Source organism: Ailuropoda melanoleuca, chromosome 5, assembly GCF_002007445.2.
Source record: "Ailuropoda melanoleuca isolate Jingjing chromosome 5, ASM200744v2, whole genome shotgun sequence".
Taxonomy (NCBI): Eukaryota; Metazoa; Chordata; class Mammalia; order Carnivora; family Ursidae; genus Ailuropoda; species Ailuropoda melanoleuca.
The window spans coordinates 129035887-129055912 of record NC_048222.1 but is presented as its reverse complement, the minus strand read 5'-3'; the positions used below and the strand labels follow the sequence as shown (position 1 = coordinate 129055912).

At 34.3% G+C, this 20026-nt stretch overlaps 1 protein-coding gene across 6 annotated transcripts in view; it reads left to right on the top strand.

Annotated features, from left to right (window-relative positions):
- The window catches only part of KIAA1109 (KIAA1109 ortholog), a 193467-nt gene that overhangs the window by 141485 nt on the left and 31956 nt on the right, over window positions 1-20026 (top strand). For 5 of the 6 annotated variants that reach the window (XM_034661658.1, XM_034661659.1, XM_034661660.1 and 2 more), the window contains 11 exons: window positions 155-340; window positions 1461-1629; window positions 3485-3696; window positions 5495-5693; window positions 9528-9587; window positions 11573-11799; window positions 12923-13053; window positions 14465-14588; window positions 16459-16568; window positions 17239-17329; window positions 17883-17945. In XM_034661658.1, the coding sequence (XP_034517549.1) occupies window positions 155-340; window positions 1461-1629; window positions 3485-3696; window positions 5495-5693; window positions 9528-9587; window positions 11573-11799; window positions 12923-13053; window positions 14465-14588; window positions 16459-16568; window positions 17239-17329; window positions 17883-17945 (1572 nt within the window). The remainder of the gene's footprint in view (window positions 1-154; window positions 341-1460; window positions 1630-3484; window positions 3697-5494; window positions 5694-9527; window positions 9588-11572; window positions 11800-12922; window positions 13054-14464; window positions 14589-16458; window positions 16569-17238; window positions 17330-17882; window positions 17946-20026) is intronic. The other variant, XM_019804439.2, reaches the window with a different exon arrangement.

Below are 20026 nucleotides of genomic sequence, written 5' to 3'. Positions count from 1 at the left end.
ATGAGAAATTAAAGAATGTTGCCAGTTTTATCAGCTGATTAGCCAATATGTGTTTTAAAACATGGCTATTTTATCATATTGAAAGATTTCATTTGAGTGAGTGTGTATTGTCGATTTAAGATTGTTTTTTTCCTTCTAACGTATAATCTGCTAGGGTATTCAAGTAACAGCCACTACTCCATCAATGAGAGCTGTGAGATTTGAAACTGGATTGATAGAGCTGGAACTTTCAAACCGACTTCAAACCAAAGCTTCACCAGGGAGTAGCAGCTATCTGAAACTGTTTGGTAAATGCCAAGTGGATTTAAATCTGGCATTAGGACAAATTGTCAAACATCAAGTGAGTACAGAATATGCTGATATTAGAATTTTGGCTTTTAAATTTTGTATATCAATTTAAACTACTTTAAATATTACTATACTTTAAAAAAGTATTTTAACATTCCTAAAATTTCTAACTGTAAATTGGAGTGAAACCTCATTTAAGAAGGGCTTTACAATTTTAGTTTGGCATTTCATTGAGTGTTTTTGGGTGGTATATTGCTATAGTTTAGTACAAATGCAATCACATGAAGCTTAATTCAGCATCTTCATAAATACTTGTTTATAATTGCTCTTGATTTTGTTAAGAATTATTTTTTATTTCAGTACTCTGTACTAACATTGGTCAGTTCTTACAATGTTAACTAAGTTTCTTAGCTGTCCTGTTTAATATTGGCAAGTTTTGCATACCGTAATGTTAAACATGGAAAGTTTTACATATGTCAGGTTTTACATATGTGTGTATGTTACACATATATATGTGTATGTGTATATATGTCTATAAATATATGTGTCTATACATATATATGTATAGAAAGTTTTACACATATGTACACATCTATACACAGCAATAAATCAGATTCTATTTTATAAAAATATAATTTTCACAGCTCATTGGGACATTTTTTGTTATTGTTTTTTTTTGCTAGAAATTATTATGTAAATTTTAACCTTTTTCCTTCCTTTATTTCAAGAACTGATTAAAGGAATACCCGTCATACTTTCTAAATAGAATGGCTGTATTAAATGTTACATGGGGGAATAAATGAGGGAAAGTTTCTTGCCATCTTTAAAAAAACAGTAATTTTTTCCACATGGAAACACATGTTGAGAAGAGAAAGAATCTAGTTATCTTGAAACAGTTAATATGTTGACATTAAGAATATGAACCTCATCCTAGCTTTTCTACAAACTTTACATATGACTTCATATTTACTTCCTGTTTACCCATTCGTGTTAATATATTAATTTCAGGTGTTCATGATACAGAATATAAGGAATATATCATTGACAAAATTGAGAAAAATATACGGTAGTTCTTTTGGTGAATAATACCATTAATGGTGTTAGAACTTTTAGGTTTTTTATCAAGACATTTTGCATTATTTGATTTTATTGAGCTTTTCATTCTATTTTAGGTTTATGAGGAAGCTGGTTCTGATTTTCATCAAGTTGCCTATTTTAAAACCAGAATCGGATTAAGAAATGCCCTCCGAGAAGAAATCAGTGGTTCTTCAGATAGGGAAGCTGTACTTATTACCTTGAATAGACCAATTGTTTATGCACAGCCTGTGGCCTTTGATAGAGGTAAGATAAAGTGCATCAGCACTATCTTGTTGGATTTAGAAATGTTTTTGCAATGTTGGATAAAAATCATCTCTAGTTTACCAGTGTAAATGCTTGACAGCTAAATGTCTCCTAAATCTGAAATGTGGGCATCCAGGAAAAGTGTTTTGCTTATTCCTTTCAGTTTTTAAAGTTACTTTACTTTTTAAAGTCATTTGCTTTCTACGTGGATATATAGAATGTCTGATGCAGAATTTTAATTCTAATACTAAATTTTTGGTTTCAAAAACTAATGCACCCATTTGTTTTGGCACTGTCTTTATTCATTTATTCTATAAACATTTACCATCTGGAAGTGGAGTACAAATATAGAAAACAGGATCCCTGCACTCAAGGACCTCTCAGTCCAGTGGGAGAAAGCAAAGCACACTACAGAGAGGAGCTAGAGATACCTGTTCTTGTATCTGAAGGAACCTTCTAACTTCGCCTGTGCTGCTTAGAGGCGAAACTAATTCTTCAGATTTGACTTGGAGTTAAGAGTTCACCAGGGAGACAAGGAAATGAGGCTACTCTTATTTACCTTTGTACCTGAAGGTCCCTAGCTTATAGTAAGGACTAAATAAATAATTACCAAACGAGAGAGAATATGAATCAATATGTATTAACACAGAGGTCTAAAACATGTAGCAGCTTTCATAAAAGAAAATAATGGGAATAAGGCTGAACAGATGATAGATAGGGTCTAATTAATGTATATTGGACATATATGTTGGAATTGTAGAAGTAATGAAGAACCATTTATGAAGCCATTTAAGATTTAAATTGGTGGTAGGCATTGGCTGGTGGTAAGTCCGTTAGAAAACTATTCTTTTGGGGCGCCTGGGTGGCACAGCGGTTAAGTGTCTGCCTTCGGCTCAGGGCGTGATCCCAGCGTTCTGGGATCGAGCCCCACATCAGGCTTCCTCCGCTATGAGCCTGCTTCTTCCTCTCCCACTCCCCCTGCTTGTGTTCCCTCTCTCGCTGGCTGTCTCTATCTCTGTCAAATAAATAAAATCTTTAAAAAAAAAAAAAAGAAAGAAAGAAAACTATTCTTTTGGCAGTGTTATGAATAACGTGGGTNCTCTCGCTGGCTGTCTCTATCTCTGTCAAATAAATAAAATCTTTAAAAAAAAAAAAAAAGAAAGAAAGAAAACTATTCTTTTGGCAGTGTTATGAATAACGTGGGGTTTTTTTTTGCTAAATTCTGTGCACTTTTTTCATTTCATATCTTACTAACCTCTCATCAGCTTTCAACAGCTCCTTAAAGTACTTTCTACTCTTTGTGTCAATGACACTTGCTTTTCCTTCTGCTTCCCTAGACCTGTCATCTTTATCTCCTCTTTAGGCTCCTCCTTCTGTACACTGCTTTAAATGAAGGTTTTCCGTAAGGTTCCATTCTCATTACAGACTCAGATGTCTTGGCCTCTCTTTTAGGTTATATCTTTTTAATGTATACTCCTACTGTTAGGTACCTCTCCTTCAAGAATTTTTAACAGTAGTAACAGTAAGCTGTATAAGGTCAGGAACCATGTTCTGTTTTCATTTCATTTCTATTGAATCCTAGTGCATAGCATCTAAAAGGCATTTCACAAATAATTTGTTAAATGAACAAATGGACCTCGATTATTTCCTTCTTTCAGCCATTATGCAGTTGCCTGCTTTCATTTGTCAAATCGACTATATCCTCTTAGACCCTTTCTAACTCTAATGCTATTATTTTCTCGTGGGAGTAATTTTTATTAATCAACCAGATTTTGCAGCTACTGAGTTTTACTTGCCTTCTAGCTTTACAGCTTCGATTTTAATTTTCTTTCCACCCCGCCTTAATTATAAAAAGCTGTGCTGTTTTGGCTGAATTATAAGGCTGCCTATGACAACTGGAATGAACAACGAATGGCTTTACATAAAGATATTCATATGGCTACAAAGGAAGTAGTAGATATGCTACCGGGTATCCAGCAAACATCAGCCCAGGCCTTTGGGACTCTCTTCCTCCAGCTCACTGTGAATGATCTGGGAATATGCCTGCCCATCACAAATACAGCACAGGTACAAAAAATCAAATTATAGTCCAAGATTAAGAGCACAACATTCTACTAACCATTTCTGTGTATATGGAATATAATAATTTTTCAGATTAACAGTTTATAACTTGAGTTTAGTAAACAGCAAGTAAGATTGGATTCCTTCAGCCTTTATTCATCCATAGTGTATTACATATGAATCTCATGAGACTTTGCTCTGAAGCACTCTGCTGAAGAATTGTGTTGAGATTGATACCCATCTGATAAATATTAATTTCTACCTTGAAAAATAAGCAGCTTAGTTTTCAGAATCTTATTGTTTTGTTTTTTAGCAAGTAAGTCTTTGGCATACACTTGTTAATAAAATAGAAGCAAAAGAACATTTAAGAATACTATTTAATAATGTTTAGTAACCTCATCTAAAATAGGGTAGGGAATTTCAAAATGCCTTTAAGCTGCAATATTTGATGGTAATGAGACTTCCAAGTTATGTATACCAGATAAAGCAAGAATTTTCATAATTTATGAACATGCGTATGAGACAAAAAGGGGCTCTAATAAACCCCTATCAGGCCTAAGAAGTTACAATTATATCAAATGCAGGGGTCTGTTTTACTGTTAAAATTTACCTTAACCTGTAACCAGTTGTCAAATGAATTTATCTTTTGGTATTTGTTTAGCAAGACATTGTGAGGAAAAGCTCTGAGCCAAGAATTGCCAACATGTAGTATATTTATGCCTCAGGAGTTGAAGAATGGTAATTTTTTAATGGCATTATGGACAGAGCTTAGGAAAGCCATGTACATCATAGGTGATTGTTAGAATGTTTGCCATCACTAAAACAGAAGCTTGAGATAGAAAACTAGATAATTAGGGGCACCTGGGTGGCTCAGTCAGTTAAGTGTCCGACTATTGCTTTCGGCTAAGGTCATGATCTCAGGGTAGTGAGATCAAACCCCACATGGAGCCTCATATGGATCCCTGCCGGGGCTCTACACTGAATGGAGAGCCCGCTTAAGATTCTCTCCCTCTCCCCCTCACCTGCTCGTGCTCTCTCTCTCTCTCTAAAAACAAAACAAACAAACCCCAAAAAACTAGATAATTAAACTTTTGTGGGTTTTTTTCCAAGATTTATTTATTTGAGAGAGAGAACACGTGCAGATTCATCGGGAAGGTGCAAAGGGAGAGGAAGAGGAGCTCAAGCACACTCCCACTGAGCTCAGAGCACCATCTGGTTCTCGATCCCACAACGCTGAGATCATGACCTGTGCCGGAATCAAGAGTCGGACACTTAAACGATTCAGCCACCCAGGCACCCCTACCTTTTGTGAGTTAAAAAAGAAAAGATGAAGACAATTATCATATGGTTTCCATATCATATATGGAACATAAGGAATAGTGCAGAGGACCACAGGGGAAGGGAGGGAAAACTGAATGGGAAGAAATCAGAGAGGGAGACAAAGTGGACTCTGGGAAACAAACTGAGGGTTACAGAAGGGAGGGGGGTGATGGGTATTAAGGAGGGCGTGTGATGTGGTAAGCACTGGGTATTATACACAACTAATGAATCGTTGAACACTACATCAAAAACTGATGATGTACTATATGTTGGCTAATTGAATATAACAAAAAAAAAGAAAAGATGGACATGACAAATGTATTCACTTCAACAATTTAATTTTTAAAAGTAGACATCTTTCTAAGCTGCTTTTTAATGATTTCCAGGCTTGACTTTTTCTAAATTTTTATTACTGTGAATCCTGTGAGAATTTCCAAATTTAAAACGCTCTATCTTTTGTCTTATTTTTTAATATATTTTGCAGTCTAATCACACTGGAGACCTTGACATTGGTTCTGCTTTAGTATTGACCATTGAAAGTACTCTCATCACTGCTTGTTCTTCAGAATCTCTGGTTAGTAAAGGGCATTTCAAAAACTTTTGTATTCGTTTTGCTGATGGCTTTGAGACGTCGTGGGATGACTGGAAACCAGAAATTCGTGGTGATCTAGTGATGAATGCCTGTGAGTGTCTTTTATTTTCTTCATGAGGTTTAGAATTTTTTTAATTAAAAAAAAAGTCTCTTCATTTGTAAAATCAAAGGATGCTTAGCTGTAGGAATGTTATTGGATTTTGTGAAATAAGGGCTATTTCTAGTTAAAGGTAGGTCATATTTGTGAAAAACTGAAGCTTTCAATAGTTTGGGTAAGTGAATCAACTAGGCATTCTTCTTGATAGTATAACATTTGAAGATGGGTTTACTGCCTGATTTTTTCCTGTAATTGATTCCTGAATGACCAGAAAAAGCATCTTTGCTCTGTGGGGGTCTTCAAAGAAAGTGATAAATGTGCAAGATCCAGTTCATCATATAACAGAACAACCAGGAACAGGAATTTCAGCCAAAAATAATATTGATATGAATATATTCACGTATCTAAATTTATAAGTTACAGTGTGTAACTTGTGTGAATTCCTCTGATTCTATAATACTCAAGGTTGGGCGTAACTAAAGCTGTGTTTATATACAGTTTTGAAGGTATATGGGTTTATTTTTATTTTAATATATTAAATATTATAGCAGTTAATAAATCATCATTAATCTTCTGATAAAGAAAAACTCTGAGGAATTAAAGGTTTCGAGCTAAAATTCCTCAGCCAATCTCTAAACCAAAATTAATACTTACTTTACAAAAGTTGGCATGCTGTTGTTTAAGCAGTTTTCCCCCTTCTCCACTGGAAGAAAATCTTCTCTCCAATTCTGGGTCTTCTTTAAAGAACAAGAAAACTTTTCATTATTTTTATATCAAAAATTGAAGTATTGGCATTCCATTTTGATTAAAACTTAGATAAGATTATAGGTGAAATTCTGGTTTTGACTGCTTCTCATTTAGATAATTCATAGGTAAAATACTGGGATTTCTGTGAAATACTTCGGGTTACTAAGAAGACTTGATATCAAAGTACTTATGCCTAATATCCACAAGAACAAAAATAGCCTTCATCAGAAATCTTTACAAACAATCTTTTATACCATTGTTATATATATTTTTAAAAGTCATTATAACTCTTTTGTCTGTTTTTTTCTTAAAATAAATTTCAATCTACTAATTTGTAGTAAGATGACATCTTTGCCTTTTTTATTATCATAAAAATGGATAAATATACTTGGAAGCAAAGGGAGAATACCATTTCTTTAACAGTTTATTATAAAGGGAAAATGCATGAGAAATATGCCTCTGAATCAAAATCAAAAACATATATTAAAAATATATGAACAATAACTCAGCACCTCAGTGTATATTATTCCAACTAAGTAGAATACTAACATGCTGATAATTGTGCTAATCATGGTTTATTTGAGGTTTTGTAGGACACTAAATGACTTGTTTTTATGACATGCTTTTTGTTTGGTGTCTTGGAAGGGAAGCAGAGGAGTTGAATAGTTGTTTTATTGATATAAGAATTCTAAATTATAACAGGGGCAGATTAGTTTTTATTAGTAATAAACAATATAAATGACATTAGATTTTTTTTTTAAAGATTTTTTATTTATTTGACAGAGATAGAGACAGCGAGAGAGGGAACACAAGCAGGGGGAGTGGGAGAGGAAGAAGCAGGCTCACAGCGGAGGAGCCTGACGTGGGGCTCGATCCCTTAACGCCAGGATCACGCCCTGAGCCGAAGGCAGACGCTCAACCGCTGTGCCACCCAGGCGCCCCAGACATTAAATGTTTTTGACAAAAAGGTTTGAATTAGGGTAGAAAAACAAGGAACAGTAGAGTTATACTCTAGGATTTTTTTTTTTTTTTTTTTACAGCTCATTTTAAAATCAGGCCCTAGAAAAAAGATGGCCCAGTGGAATTGCCTCTATAGGGTGATAATGTTTTCTAGGAAATGCAGTGAAAATTAGAAAGGATAATCTGTAAGTAGGATTCAAAGGACCATATAAGTAGATAGAAAAGATCAGACTCTTTACTAACATTTACTTGTAAAAATTATATAAACCATTAAAAGTTTGAAAATGTAGCATGGGGGGGAAAAAAAGAAGAAGGAGAAGTTTGAAAGTCTTCAAGCTCTCTGTTAATACGTGGGTAACATTAGGTCAAAAGAGCAGGAAAATTCCTGTCCTGGATTCAGACTAACAGTTGATCCAACTCAGCCTTCTGTCTCTGACTCAGAGACCATAGGCACAACAGGGAAGAGCCTAGATGATTCCCTTCTCCTCACTTGGAGGATTTGGATCTACTCCTAAAAATCTTAATATTCCTTTTTAATTTATCATGGCTCTGTAATATATGAATTTGTATAATTTTTTTAAGCTTCATTTTTTTTTAAAGATTTTATTTATTTATTCGACAGAGATAGAGACAGCCAGCGAGAGAGGGAACACAAGGCCACTGTATAGTACATCATTAGTTTTTGATGTAGTGTTCAGTGGTTCATTAGTTACAGATAACATAACACGGGGACCACGCCCTGAGCTGAAGGCAGACACCTAACCGCTGTGCCACCCAGGCGCTCCTAAGCTTCATTTTTAAAAATTCTCTGACACTTCTTGGGATTGAAAGTCCTAAAAGTTTTCTATCCTTTTTTTATTTACTAGCTTTCGTTTGGCCTCCATTATGTTACGCAAATTTCAGAGGGTTTTCTTTTTTTTTTTTTTTTTAGACTTTCTTTTTTTTTTTTTTTTTTTTTTTTTTTACATTCAGTTAGCCACTGTATAGTACATCATTAGTTTTTGATGTAGTGTTCAGTGGTTCATTAGTTACAGATAACACCCAGGGCTTTTCATTCTAGCATTCTTAGATTTGAAAGAGTTATCTAAGTTCCTTTTGTTCTGATTTATAACCATGACTGTAAAGGTGAATTGGGCAATCTTTTACCCTATGACAAGATCCAGTTCTCTCATGTTCTGTAATTTCTATGTGAAGCTCAGGTACCATATGGTTCAAAAATATAATTTAGATTTTGAAGTTATTGGCATTATCTTTTAAAAACCACATAATAGATATTGTCACTTACTAGACTCTTTCTCCCAAAATAAGTTAAAGTATTTCTGCAACTCAGATTGGAGTAACATTTGACGACCAACCTAGGATACAGAATGAATTGCAAAAGGACATTTCATTTAAGATTTATGTACTGTCAGGTTTAGATTGAAATTTGGTTTCTATGAAGGATTACTGAGAAAGTTTTAATCACATCATTAGACTTTACTTTTTGAAAAGGTTGTTTCAAAGATGGTATGTCCCTTTACTGTTTAAAATTGTTGATTTAGTTCACCTCTTTTTTTGAAGTTGAAGTTAGCAGATTAAAACTAAGTGGTACTAAGTATTTCAGAATTAAAGTTAGATAATGTTCTAGGGATAGGTCCATGACCTTGGGAGATGAATTGTATGAGACTGACATCAAAGCAGTCAGTCATTTTTTTTCTCATAAAATGATCCATGAAAAGAAAGGGCTGATAAATCATGTCTGTCACCTAAATGAGAAAGTTCTTATTAACAGAAAATTATTTTTAAATCATACACATTCTCAAAGTACCATTCACATGATGGCATAAGTTGTCATCACATCAAGAAGCTAGTTTCAGAGTTGGCCAGGTATTGTCACATGAGGAATGTAAAGGTAAAGCTGCAGTTAAATTTTTAAAAGCATAAAATAGAAAATGTTGAGATATGGAATATTCTAGTCATCTAAGGTAGCTATTTCATTCTGCAGATTAGGAAGTGAAGCCTAAAGAGGCTAGTGATTCTATTTACATTTAGATAATAATCTTTGGGTGAAACATTATAGTGCAGTATTTAATCACAAGCTTAATTTTATTGAAAACTATTTTTGGGGTGATTTTTGTGCAGGTGTAGTTCCAGATGGCACCTATGAAGTATGTTCTAGGACTACAGGACAAGCAGCTGCTGGTAAGTTCATGACTAATATTACCTTTTTTACGTATATGAATTAGAATTCTGCCTTTTTATGCATATATATATAAATACATGTATATACACACATGTGTATAGCCTTTATGTTAACATTAAGAGAGTCTTTAAACTAATTCTGGTGTTCCCTGATTTTAAAAACTATTTTTGCAATAATATCAGCATATTTTTATTTATTTAACAATTATTTATTAGACACCTGCTGATATACTGCAAAAAGTTTTGGGAAAGACAAAGACAAATAAGATATACTTTCTACTCTGTATTTAAACTCTAAAGTAGTTAAGGCTCTATAGCAAGACTAAGCTATAATAAGTGGTAAGTTCAATAAAATATAAAATTCTGATTGCTACTAAAATCTGAGGGGAAAAGAAAATTTCAAATTTGGAGGGATACTAGGATCAGAGAAAGCTTTTTTTTTTTTTTAAAGACTGTATTTATTTATTCATGAGAGAGAGAGAGATGAGAGGCAAAGAGAGAGGCAGAGGCAGAGGAAGAAGTAGGCTCCCCGCAGAGCAGGGAGCCCGGTGGCGGTCTCAATCCCAGGACCACGGGATCAGGACCTGAGCCAAAGGCAGATGCTTAACCAACTGAGCCACCCAGGTGCCTCTGAGATAGCTTCTTTTAATATTTAACAAGCATTTGAACAGGGACTTGACAGATAAAATTGTTTTTGAAGCAAAAACTGGATGGGTATGTGTCAGAAAATTCGGGCAGACGGAATATTAGTTATCTATGAAAACAGTGTCTAGTTAAAATTGTCCAGACTGGGTGGAACAGAGTTATGTGAAAAATAATATGGGAAAAATATTAAATCTCAAATTAAGGAGTCTGGACTTAATTTGGTGGACAGTGGGAAAGCCATTGAATTTTTGTGAGCAAGAAAGTCAAGGATTAGCGAGGATAAAAGTCTTAGGAAACTGGTTACAAGATAACTCTAGAAGTTATAACCTGTCTTAACTAAGATGATAGCACAATGTAAATTTTCACTGATTTTACTTGGTATAAAGTAAGGGTAAGCTAAAGGGAGATATTTATTTAAGGGCTTTTAAAATGTCAGTGGGAGTAGAGGCTGATTAAAGTTAGTAGATTTCCTTTCTCTCCTTGCTATTTCCTGTTACCCTCCCCAAGCCTAGCCTTGGTGCTCATCCTAAGTAAATTGTCTCAGAAAGTAACAAGGCCATTGGTCCGACTGACGGAAAACTGAAAAGGTTAGGAAATTTCCAGGAGTAATGTTAGAAGAAAAGGGTGATGACTGAGGTAAACATACATATTTAGAGAAAGGTCACATAAAAGTCTTTGTCAGTCTTTGGTTTATAAGTGACAACAACCCACTCAAAACCAAAAGGGGGAGTTTATTAAAAGGATATATGCAGATCACAGTTAAACTTAGGAATGGCTAGCTCAGTGAAGATAAGGAACCATGTCAATTCAGGGGCCCTCAGAAACTCCTGGATCCAAGATTTCAGCCACCATCAGGGCTCTTTTCTTTGCTTCTCTCTGGCTGCTTCATTTTCTTCATACTGCTGACCTCCTCCTTACACATGGCAGGAAATATGGCTGCCAACAGCTCATGAGCTTCATTCCTTCACCCTCAGTCATTAGAGAGGGACCATTGTTTTCTGAAGTCCAGGGAAGGTTTTTAGTTTTTGAACTTTGACTCTAACCTGGCCTACTTATCTAATTCTGGCTAATGAGTGAGGGTCATGGCAATTCCCACTACAGCCATGGGAATTTGGGAGTGGGGAGAAGAGGGAATCCATAGTTGACAGGAGAAAGAAGGGTGCTGCACAGAGGAAACAAGAGATGCACACTCTGCAAAGGGAAATCAATCCCAGACCTAGCTGTGAGAGAGATTATTTGTTACACAAGGCCATCATCATTCTTTTTATTCCTTAAATATAGATTGATTTAGATTTCTGTACCCAAGACTTACCAAAAATGCCACTTCTTTATTTAAACAGAAAGTAGTAGTGCTGGAACATGGACACTCAATGTTTTGTGGAAAATGTGTGGGATCGATGTCCACATGGATCCTAACATTGGCAAAAGACTTAATGCTCTGGGCAATACCCTTACGACACTGACAGGAGAGGAGGACATAGATGACATTGCCGATCTAAATTCAGTGAACATAGCTGACCTGTCAGATGAGGATGACGTTGATACTATGTCTCCCACTATCCACACTGTAAGTAAACTCAACTGTTAGACTTTCCTGGACTGGCCTTTACCCTGAGACAGGGAAAAGATTGACTTAACGTTATTTATTATATTGTAGTTGATAATTGTAGAGGAAGGAAGAGAGTGGTGGTTCCCCGTGTCTATATTTTATAATGTTGTTTTTTAATTTTATAATATTGTCTTATCATTGATAGTTTTCATAATAACTGTCAGCAAACTTGCACCTTAACCTACAGGTAATGTACTAATGTTAAAAGCAAAGTGCAAGCAAACCTGTGAAGACCAACAGTACATTAGTGGTTACTGAGGGCTGGAAGAGTTGGGGATGGGGAATGGAGAGAGACTGCTGTTAGCTATGAGGTTTCATTTGGGTGTGGGGAGTGGTGAAAACGTTCTAAACAGATTGGGGTGACAGTTGTACAACTTTGTGAATGTTCTCAAAACCATTGAATTGTACATTTTAAATGGGTGAATTTTATGGCGGGTGGATTAGATCTCAATAAAGGTGTTAAAAAATGAATCTCAAAAGCAAAGTGCATGCACACAAAGTATACATCTAAAAAGATGTATTTCCCTCTATATTGTATATTTTATAGTATAAATTATGTGGTAGGTCTGCTTTTGTTCTGGTATTGGTTTAAAAATTTTTAAGTATCTTTTAACTATCGTTTCATGAAATAGTCTTGTTCTTGGAAAGAAACTTTCGAAAAATTAATGTTACTGTTTATCATTTAGAGTTCAGATGGAAGTTCAGTAAGTGGAGATGGCCACAAGCTCACCTTTGGGCAGCGACTTGTAAATCACCTGCTAGGCCTGACGCCCCCAGATCAGCGCTATTCTGTTCCTGCAGAGTATCTTTGTGACCCAGAGATGTGGGGCTCCCCTCAGTCTAGCCAGTCCCATTTGAAAGCATGCAGAGCTCACTCATGGGGAAACGTAGGTAGCAACCATGTAGATTCCTTGTGAAAATGAAGGGATTTGAATCACTGGAGAATTCCAATCATCTTACTTGATATAGATGGCTTTGATTCTTGCATGCTTCCTTTGATTTAAGGTGTTATTTTTGTGATAGTATAGATTTGCTGTGTGACCTAAGGGTGGTATTAACAGACATGCTTTTGATTTTTCAGGAAGCTGTAGATTATCGAAGACAAGGAGCATCTTGCAGCCAGGCAGGAGAACTTAGAGGAAGAAAAATTATGAAGCGTATAGTGGATATCAGAGAACTGAATGAACAGGCCAAAGTAATAGATGATCTTAAGTATGTGCAATGATCTTTAATATAATATTTTTTAATAATAGAATCATAGAATTTTAAATATGGAGAAAACTGGATTTGGGCCAGTACAACCTCTTTAATTTATAAGTGAGATCACCAAGGTCCAGTAAAGTATGATAACTTTCCTAAGATCATACATCCATTAGTGATGAACTTAGGCATGAAGTTCTGGTCGAGCGCTCATCACAATTCCCATTTCTGGGCAGTTTATGACTTACTGTGTATCACATATACATATCTCTACATGTGTATATACACCTACACATAACTTCACATGTGTATGGTAACATATGAGTTAATGTATGTTAACAATGCTAACATTGATATTTCTGGAATGTAATTTTTTTGTTATTCAGTTAGCCAACATATAGTACATCATTAGTTTTTGATGTAATGTTCAACGATTCATTAATTGCATATAACACCCAGTGCTCATTACAACACATGTCTGGAATGTAGATTTTTAAGGCAGGAAACAAATTTAGCACTTGTTAAGTACCAATTGTGAATCTGACATGTTATTTCAGTGTAATCCTCGCAAGATTTCTGTGAGATTAGATGGTATTATCCAAACTTTAGAGATGAGAAAACTGGCTCAGAGAGATTAAAGAAGTGGAATTTGAACTTGGGTGTGTTTGAATTCAAAGTTCATGCTTTTTTTTGCCTGCTTGTATTAGCAGTTCTCTAGAACTAAGATGCATACAGGGTGAGTAGAGAGGGGGCAGCAGGTGGTGGTAATTTTTTTCTTTTTCTGTTGCCGCTGCGTAGATTAAATAATACTTGCTCTAGAAGACTAAATATCCTTCTTGTCAAACTTTGAAATTTTTGTTTTCCCAAAAGGTGATAGTCATGCCTCATCTTTTCTAATCTTCATACACCACCTGTGCGTGTGGTTTTTGCATTCGGGGACTCTAGACAAATATGTGCGTTTTGTACAGTGAAAAGTATTATCTAAAAATTGGTCTGTAAATTAATTACAGTACAGTGATTCACATTTTCCTGTTGACTTACATTACAGTTTGAGTTTTGCTCTCAGGTTAAAAATGACTTGAAGCAAAATATACTTCTTCCCTTTAAATTTTACCTGAGGCTTAAATTTATGTAGAATTTTACATATAGACATTATTCTGTAGAGTGGGTCTATAGCTTTCATGAGATTGTCATAGAGGCTTTTAATGCAGAAGTGGGGAAGAGACATTTCCTAAAATATTAGAGCGCTTTTTTTTTTTTTTACAGTTTACTAGGTATGAGTGTTAACTTTATGGAGGATTTTGGCCTATCCATATATAATCTTTGATATTCTGATAAGTGAAAGAATGAAAAAGGAGCAAATAAAAATCAGTCTTACTCTGTAACCTCTTTACACTAATAGTCATATTTGTTTTGCATCCAGAAAATTAGGTGCAAGTGAAGGAACCATAAACCAGGAAATTCAACGTTATCAACAGTTAGAATCTGTTGCAGTGAATGATATTCGAAGAGACGTTCGTAAGAAATTACGGAGGTCCAGTATGCGAGTGAGTAAACGTTTAAAAAGAATTTTATTATTCGAGTAGACCATTCTTTTATTTTTTACTTTATGAAACTTTGTGATCATGCTTAAGTTCTCTTTCTCCGTTTACTTGATTTATACATCTCATATGTACTATGTACTAGGCACTGTTTAAAGCACTTTATATTTAACAACCCATTATATCTTTACAATAGCCATATTAGGTAGCTTGTATTATTTTCCCCATTTTAAAAATGATTAAACTGAGACAGAGAGAAGTCAAGAAATTTGACCAAGGTTATATAGCCATTAATCTCGATGGAGCCAATATTAAACCCAAACAGTGGGACTCTACAGTCTGTCCTTAGACACTATCTTTTGTCTCCCTTTCATAAAACCATACTTTCTTTTTAGTCTCTAACTCAAATATGAGTCTTTGGAGATGTCCATTCTACTCCTGTCCCATTTTCCACAGCTGACTTTACCTCTCAGCCACTATATACTCTCAGCACTTCATTCTCTTTTCTTTGCACGTTTAGTTGTCCTAACTAGAATTTGAGTCTCTGAAACAACAAGTTATTTATCTTTGACCCCAGGTCCTACCACATTTTTTGGGATTTAGTCCAATTGCTGAACAAGTGAAATAAATATGTGGATAGATATACTATAAAAATATAGTTCTAAGGAAATAAAGTTCTCAAATGTATTCAAATGGAGGTAGGTTGCCTTGGTTCAAGGTGGTCTTGTTAGTGGAAAAACTAATTTTTTAAAAAAAGATAGGTTCTTAACTTTTTTTTTTTTAATAATCAGCAGAACCCTCTACTTTTTTTGGTGGCACCCTAATACATAAAAAACATTAAATCGGAGCTTCTAGGGCCAGAGGAAGTGGGGAAAGGTTGCAGGGATCCAGGTTTCATTGGCTTGAACTTTCTTGATCAGCCCAAACTCCCAGACACCCTACTTTGAACACTGTTCTAAATTGTTTATTCAAATTGCAGATAAAATCCAATTTAAGTTATTCATCACTGTCTTCTGATGGCAAAAAATGGATAGTGATGATCTGTAATGCATAAGTCTGTGTTTAAAATTTTTGCTTCTATATACCTAACAGTCATGCAATAAAATTAAAATACTGCTTATGTACTATTTATAAGGTAGTTTATACTTGGTAATTGACTGTTAAATATAAAACTAGGTAGAGAAAATTAGGGAAATTCTCAAAGTTTCATCAATGTTCTTAGTATGTATCTCACCTCACTTCCCCCTCAGTCCTCTTGCATTCCACATCTCCATCGTCTTGGCATCTTTTCAATATCTAGCCCCCAACTACACATTTGGAGAAGAGGGATTTGGAGACAAAGTGTTGAGGTCATCCCTTCCTTTTCTTTCCTATAATGGAGTGCCATGGCAGGAGTGCCCGTGGGTGCTCCTTGAGATGATCGATGGTCCCCCCTCCCCAGCCTCTCTCTCTCTCCCTCCTCCTCTCCTCTGATCTCCCTTTCATCTCCTCCCCCGAGCCAGCTTTCTTCCAGAATCTTTCCTTTTATTCTCATTTTCTTTTGCCTTTCTCTTCTTTTAAATTGTTTCTTCTCACCTTATTTCTGTACCCCCTCATGCCTGTTCCCAATCTTTTTCTTTTCTCTCTCAGGCCAGATGGTAAACCATATTTCCGTTGTACAGCTGTTCTAATTGACATTAGGCCTAAAGAGTAGCTGAGTCCTACTCTACTTTGATCCATCTATACTGTTAAGTGACATTTAAAGTCAAATTTAAAGTAACATGTGATTGACCTGGGGGAAACATACTGTTTTGTTAAATAGAATATTTTATCTGTAGTCAGATATTATGACAATAAGCAACTGTCTAAAGTTACTCTTCCTCTCCCATTTCATTAGGCTGCTTCTCTAAAGGATAAGTGGGGTTTGGGTTACAAACCAAGTTATAGCCGTTCAAAAAGCATTTCTGCTTCTGGAAGACCTCCTCTTAAACGAATGGAAAGGGCAAGGTAATATATATTTCCACCACTGAAACCAGTAATAAAATTGCTGACTCCTTTACAAAGGTCCACTACTAAATTATTATGTTCTCATTGGGGAAATTACATAATTAAGGGAGCAAAAATGAACCTTATTAGGCAAATACCAGTAATAATGGATACTGTCAAACTAAAAAGTTTGAGGAATTCCTCTATTGTATTTATACCGCAATCACTGTGTGCTTTTTAGTAAAGAAATACATTGTTATTTAGACAAGTTTATAGATAAACTTATAGACTATTCAAAGAAATGGGTATGTGCAGATTAGTAGCTGCTGCTGTAAGTTTGCCATTTTATAAAAGGCGTGACTACATACGTATTTAGCATACGAAAAAAATGAAAATTCTCCATATTAAAGAAAAATACTGTCTTACTAATGAATGAGCACTTAAAGTAAGAAGTATAAATTTTTTATATAATTCAGTTTCAGAAAATCTCATGTTAATCAAAATATGCAGTGTTGTTTTTTTTATGGGATGCTAAGGATTAAGAAATGGGATACCAAAAATTTAATCCTTGGTTAAGGGAAATATTGAGAAATATTTAGAATGTTACTGACATTTGTTAGACTTTTATAAAGTCCAGAGACTTATTAAAAAAAGAATATTAATGTTTTGTAACTTTATATTTTACTTCCAGTTCTCGAATAGGAGAAACTGAGGAGCTCCCTGAAATCCGTGTGGATGCAGCCTCTCCTGGACCCAGAGTAACTTTCAATATCCAAGATACAGTAAGAGAAATAGTATTTGTTAGAGATACACAGTGCCAAATAATTTTTAGTAATTACGAAATTATAGTAGTTACGCAGTTTCAAAATACGAATTCCTGCCTACAATTTTAAAAGTGTGGATTGTGATGGATGAAGTGTCTTTACTAGACAGCAGGGCACTGCCTCTGTGCTATCGTTTGAGAGCCGTGCTGCTTATGTTAGTGTTTTGCACCTAGAATAAAGATTCCATACCGCTTGCTCTTAGGTAGAAAGACTTTGTTGAATAATTTTCCTTTCAAGTTGAACTCCACATTAAACTAGGTCTTTTACACAAGTGTAAATGTGAATGTTTATACTCTATGTATTTATCTCATTATGTATTTTAGTTCAGAATATATAGAGGTAATAGCAGAAACCTAGAAGTCAGAAGGTCACCTTTAAAGTTATATTTAATTTTATATGTATTAAAATTTATGTTAACATGTTTTTTTTTGTTTTTTGAATGTTTGTTTTCTTTTAAGCCATTGTTTATTATTTTTCATGAGTTTTTATATATTTTCTTATTTTAATTAAGTTGAAAAAAACAATATGGGGAAGTACGCCACAATCCAGCTGTCCTGGGGAAGGGTATTTTCAGGTACTTATTAAGAACAACATAAATTTTGCTTTAAAACTAATTAACCACCCTGAAAAATCTGCTTTCAAAACGTCTTCCTCTCGTTTTATACTAAACTCAGACCTCAAAAATATTTTACATAAAGCTCTAAGATTGTTTGAATTCTTTTTCATCATGTATGTTTTATAAGATCTTGCATGAATATATTTTAGTTTTGTATTTCTTTGTATAATATTAATTACTGAATCTCCAAAATTAAAGACTAAATCAGCTTACCAAATTAACCAAATCGTAAATCAAAAGCTGCTATTTATTAGTTATTTGCTAATCCCTAAGTGAATCTCTTTTCACTACATTCAACCACAAAATGAATCATTTCTTAAAAAAAAATTTTAACTAATTGAAACTAGAATCAAACTTCTCTCAGAACAACAAATTAATCAATGAATGTTATTTCTTTGGAGTCTCTGTATATGCATAAAAAAGCATACATTTATAAAAACAATCCATTTAAAAATTATATTTAAAACAGTATGGAAAATGTGCTACACAAGGACTTATAAGTTAATTTAACATTTTTATGAACCATAAATTTTCCCTAAATGTAAGTCATGAAAGTAAAATTAAATTTTAAAAGTATACCTGTACACTAGGTATATAAATATTTGTCTAGGAATTTTCTGTCAAGTTACCTTAAAAACTGGCACTTACTCCACATATATTTTGTTTCCCTGCCCTCTTAAGCTACAGTTTTAGTACATATCCTGTAGTTACACTGAATTTAGTCAAACTGAATTTTGTTTTAGAACTATGAGATTATAGGGAGCTTGATAAACATGTCCTTTTTTTCTAAAAATGAATTTGGAAATAAATCATTTACAGAATTGAATTGAGGGATTCTCCTAATTGATTTTTCCCCATCCAATTTTTTTTTTATTGAGACATATGACATTATATCAGTTTCAGATGTAAAATTAATGATTTGATTTATGTATATATTTTGAAATGATTAAGTAATTCTTTTTTTTTTTTTTTTAAAGGTTTTATTTATTTGACAGAGATAGAGACAGCCAGCGAGAGAGGGAACACAAGCAGGGGGAGTGGGAGAGGAAGAAGCAGGCTCCTAGTGGAGGAGCCTGATGTGGGGCTCGATCCCATAACGCCGGGATCACGCCCTGAGCCGAAGGCAGGCGCTTAACCGCTGTGCCACCCAGGCGCCCCAATGATTAAGTAATTCTTAAAGGCATTAATATTTGAATTGGTTCAAGACCTATTTTTAAATAGTAGTGTATGCTATTTGTAAAAAATAGTATATAAAAATCACAAATTATAAAATAGATCATTAAGGCATGGTTAAATGTAAAATAAATATAAAACAAAGGGATATTTACACAGATTCTTTTAAAAATTGAAGATGTTCTGGTAATATCTGTTTTACTTATTTACTAAATAACATGTATAATATAAAAAATGAGGAAAGCAGAATTCTGCATGTTTGAAATTTTTATTATAGTACTCTATTTTCGTGTATCTGATTTTCTTGTATCTAATAGCATCAATAAGTTACATTACCTTGCACATAACACTTTACAAAGGCTTATCACATTTTCAAAGGATATTTCAGCAACTCTTAAAATTGGGAATACAAATTAGATCATAGGAAGTTTTGTTGTTGTTTTGTTTTGTTTTGTTGATCTACTTTCAATTCAGTGGTCTCCTGGTGCAATTCTCAGTGACATAGTGTTTATAATAAAGTATGAATAAGGTGAATAAACCATTCACCTTAAAAAATAGTATTCTTAAGTTTGATTGACATCTTTAATTACATAATGACTGGCACATCTATCTAGGACTCATTTTTAAAAGCTATCTATAAAAAGTATCTAGAAGCATGAAGTACTTTCTGTACCGACACTGCATGCTCTTCTGTCGCTAATTGCTCTTTTCCCTTCTGATTTACAGTTGATCACATTGTTTGCTTTGTCTCCACAGCATGTTTAACTTATGCTTACAGAATTACACAATATGTACTAATTAGCAGGATAATATAAGCTTATGTAACATAAAATTTCATTCTGATTTTTAGTATGTCAGTAGTGTGA